Source organism: Zonotrichia leucophrys, unplaced genomic scaffold (assembly GCF_028769735.1).
Source record: "Zonotrichia leucophrys gambelii isolate GWCS_2022_RI unplaced genomic scaffold, RI_Zleu_2.0 Scaffold_224_81593, whole genome shotgun sequence".
Taxonomy (NCBI): domain Eukaryota; kingdom Metazoa; phylum Chordata; class Aves; order Passeriformes; family Passerellidae; genus Zonotrichia; species Zonotrichia leucophrys.
The window spans coordinates 9,154-12,506 of NW_026992429.1; the positions used below are offsets into that span (position 1 = coordinate 9,154).

At 46.8% G+C, this 3,353-nt stretch overlaps 1 protein-coding gene across 1 annotated transcript; it reads right to left on the reverse strand.

Moving 5' to 3' along the window:
* Positions 1-378: 378 nt before the first annotated feature.
* On the reverse strand, positions 379-1,450 carry LOC135461222 (olfactory receptor 6E1-like). Its single transcript, XM_064738228.1, has one exon. It carries the CDS (start codon positions 1,442-1,444, stop codon positions 500-502), a length of 945 nt encoding a protein of 314 aa, XP_064594298.1. The 5' UTR covers positions 1,445-1,450; the 3' UTR covers positions 379-499.
* Positions 1,451-3,353: the final 1,903 nt, after the last annotated feature.

Below are 3,353 nucleotides of genomic sequence, written 5' to 3' on the forward strand. Positions count from 1 at the left end.
CGGTGGAGGCGGGAGCAGCCCATTCACCCCCTCCTGTCCCTCCCAGTACAGCCCTGTCCGTCCCAATACACCTGAGGTCGTTCCCAGTCCCTTTCAATTCCCCCCAGTGTTCCCCACGTGCTCTCAGTGACTTTGCGATTCCAAACCTAGACACTGGGGCTGCTGGCTGTCCCAGAGAAGGAGCTGGACAAGGTGTCCTTTGCCCAAGAGCTGTAATTAGGATTGTCACTTGCCACTGTTCTTCTGAACTCTTCTCTGTTATGCAGATTGGCCCTTAATGAGCTGGTGGCTCTCCAGTAAATGGTCCTGGGAGCAGCCAGGGCAGAGAGTGAACTGAGTTTCTCTTCCTGCCATTGTCGGTGCCTTGTCTGGGTGTGCAGATGAGTCTCTTATCTCTTAACCTGAGGCAGCCCTGTTTGGAGGCTGCACTCACAGGCGCTGCTATTGTGTAACAGATGACACCAGATTCTTGGGATGGCTTTCCAGAAATGCACTATGGTTAGGGGAAAAGCTTTGTTCTTGCCCTTGCAATGGATTTGCTCAGGGCCAGGATCACAGGTTTGTTCCGAAGGCTGTAGATGAATGGGTTTAAGAATGGGTACAGGACTGTATTCAGCAGAGCTACAATTCTGTTGGTGCTCAAGGAAACAGCTTCTGCAGGACGTGTGTAGAGAGCAATGCAGCTCCCGTAGGCAATGGATAAGGTGATGAGATGGGAAGAACACGCAGTCAAAGCTTTCTTCCTCCCTGAGGCTGCTGGAAGATGCAGAACACAGAAAAGGATGCAGATGTAAAATGCCAGAGTCAAACACAAGGAACCCAGCACAACACAGGATATGAAGACAGAGTCTATTTTCCACAGCAGGCTGGTGTCAGAGCAGGACAGTTTGAACAAGGGGGAGTTGTCACAAAGGAAATGGGGGATCTTGGAGCCACAGAAGGACAGCTCAGAGAGGAAGAGCAGCCGGTAGCTCAGCAGGGCAAAGCTGAGGACCCAAGCAGCAACAACCAGGCGGACACAGAGCTGAGGCTTCATGATGGCAGCGTAGAGCAAAGGTTGGCAGATGGCAACATAGCGGTCAAAGGACATGACAACGAGCAGCATGAACTCTGTGCAGCCCATAGCAAAATAGAAATAGTTTTGGGCAAAGCAGCTGCTTAGTGAGAGAGTGTTCTGACCAGAACTCAGCATCACAAACAGTTTGATGCTTGTGGAGGATGTAAACCAGATTTCCAGGAAGGCCAGGTTGCTGATGAAAAAGTACATGGGGGTTTGCAGGTGGTGATCCACACACACGAGGAAAATGATGGTTGCATTCCCCATCACTGTTGTCAGGTACATGAGCAGAAGGACCAGAGAGAAAAATACCTGCAGCCTTGGATCCAGCTCTGGGAAGCCCTCTAGGATGAACTCAGTAACTGCTGTTTCATTTTCTGGTCCCATGCTGAATTCCAGCTCATCCTGCTGAGACAGGAACATGGCAAAAACAAGTGGGAAAATTTCACAGTCTGGACAAACATTTCTATCCTTCCTTCTCTGCTTCTTTCTTTTCCTGCAGTCTTGCTATAGAGCACAGAGATCGTGCTTCAAACAATTCTCACATCCTGATTGTTCTGTTTACCATTTCAGGTAGAGACCCTAGGGATTTATTGTGTTCTTTCTACCTTTTCCAAACACTCCCAAAGAATTCTTTCACCAGAACAGAGGATTCTAAAGAGTGTTTGGCTATTTCCCCCCTTTCCTGGGAAATTCCCAGCTCACACAAACCTACTGCAAAATCTGTCACACCCATGTGCCAAACACCTCTCATCTACAGCACAAACACTAAACTGTGAAATTACATCCAATCTGTGCATTGAACTTCCTTGTTTCTACTTTTCAGTACTTGCCTTTGGACCAGGAGTCCCTGAGGATCTGTTGATTCCAAAATAAGCAATCCCAAGTATCTCTTTTGCAATCCTCTGCTTTCTTCCACAGCTTTTCCCTCTCTGGCTCGTCAGGAAAGGAATGAGGAGGGCAGAACAGGGACCAAGTACAACTTGGTTTTTGAGTACTCCAGATGAGGACTGGAATTTATTATGGATCCACACAGAGTGTCACAATCTGAGCTGTCTCCTGTCTGCACCAAAATGCACCTGTTCCCATGCAGTCCTTCATTGCTGTTGCTATCAAATAACCCAAATGCAGAGTGAGAGAAAAGTGCCAGGAAGATATTTGTAATTTTTGTTTTGTGTGCCAGATGGGAGCACCCAGCCTCCAAATGTTCTCTTGTCTCCACTGGTTACAGAGGGAGCCTCGAGACAACAAATTCTCCTGGGTGCCTGCAGGGAATAGATTAAACTCACTTTTCAAGTCTCAAATCCCTGATTAATTAAGTAATTAAGTTACTCGGTTCTGAAACCAAAATACACAGCTAAGGAAAGATACATGAGAAAAATATATGCAATAAAGACTGTATTTTCTAATAAAGTCTAAAATAAAGCTATTTCTAAAAAAAACGGTATTTTCCCTTTCAGGATTTTTGGTTTGCTTTTAGACATGAATAGCAGGGCAGATGGCTTTGAAAATAGAATTATTTAAAATGCTGGGGACAAGAGGAGGGGGAAGCAGTGAAACAAAGCTCTGTTGATGGGAACCAGACCCCTGAAGTCACCAGTCCCCTGGGTGGCCCAAGGACTCTCCCATCTCATTGTCCACACAGAGCAGAGCAGAGGCTGGTCTGAGACAGGCCATCAACTTGAAACCAAGTGACTGAGCTCAGTCAAGAGCCCTCAAAATGAACCAGCTCCAAAATGAGCAAAAATGAGTCACCTTCGAAATTAATTGTGGGACTGAAATGTTTGGGAGCTCTCCAGGTGGGGCCTCGGGGCAGCCCTCGAGATGAGCAGATCCTGCTGTGCCCAGGCCAATTCTTGTGCACAAATGCAGTGATCACCAGCCTGGCTGGAGGCTCTGACTGCTTCAGAGACCCCTGTAGCACCTTCTGCTGCACAGCTGAGAAACACTGAGCAAATCACAATTACTTAAGATGCTTCCACACTCCAAAGACCCAGGGCAGGTGGAGTAATAGAACAAATCAGAACAGCTTCAAGTGAAGCCACATTTGATGCAGTTGAAGGCTCTGTTGCAAAGGGCCCTCATCCAATGCGAGTTATTCCACAATTCAGCCTTTTCCCCGTGTTGGGAAGGATGAAAGTTTGACAAGAAGGTCTCATAGATATGTATGCCTAGCAGAAAGATTTTTAAACGTAGAACCCAAAGAAGGAATAGAGATGGAAGCAAGTTTTTATATAGAAGAAAAGAATTGCTGATCCAGTCTTACTGGATAACCAAGGAGGCAAAGGGTGTGTTA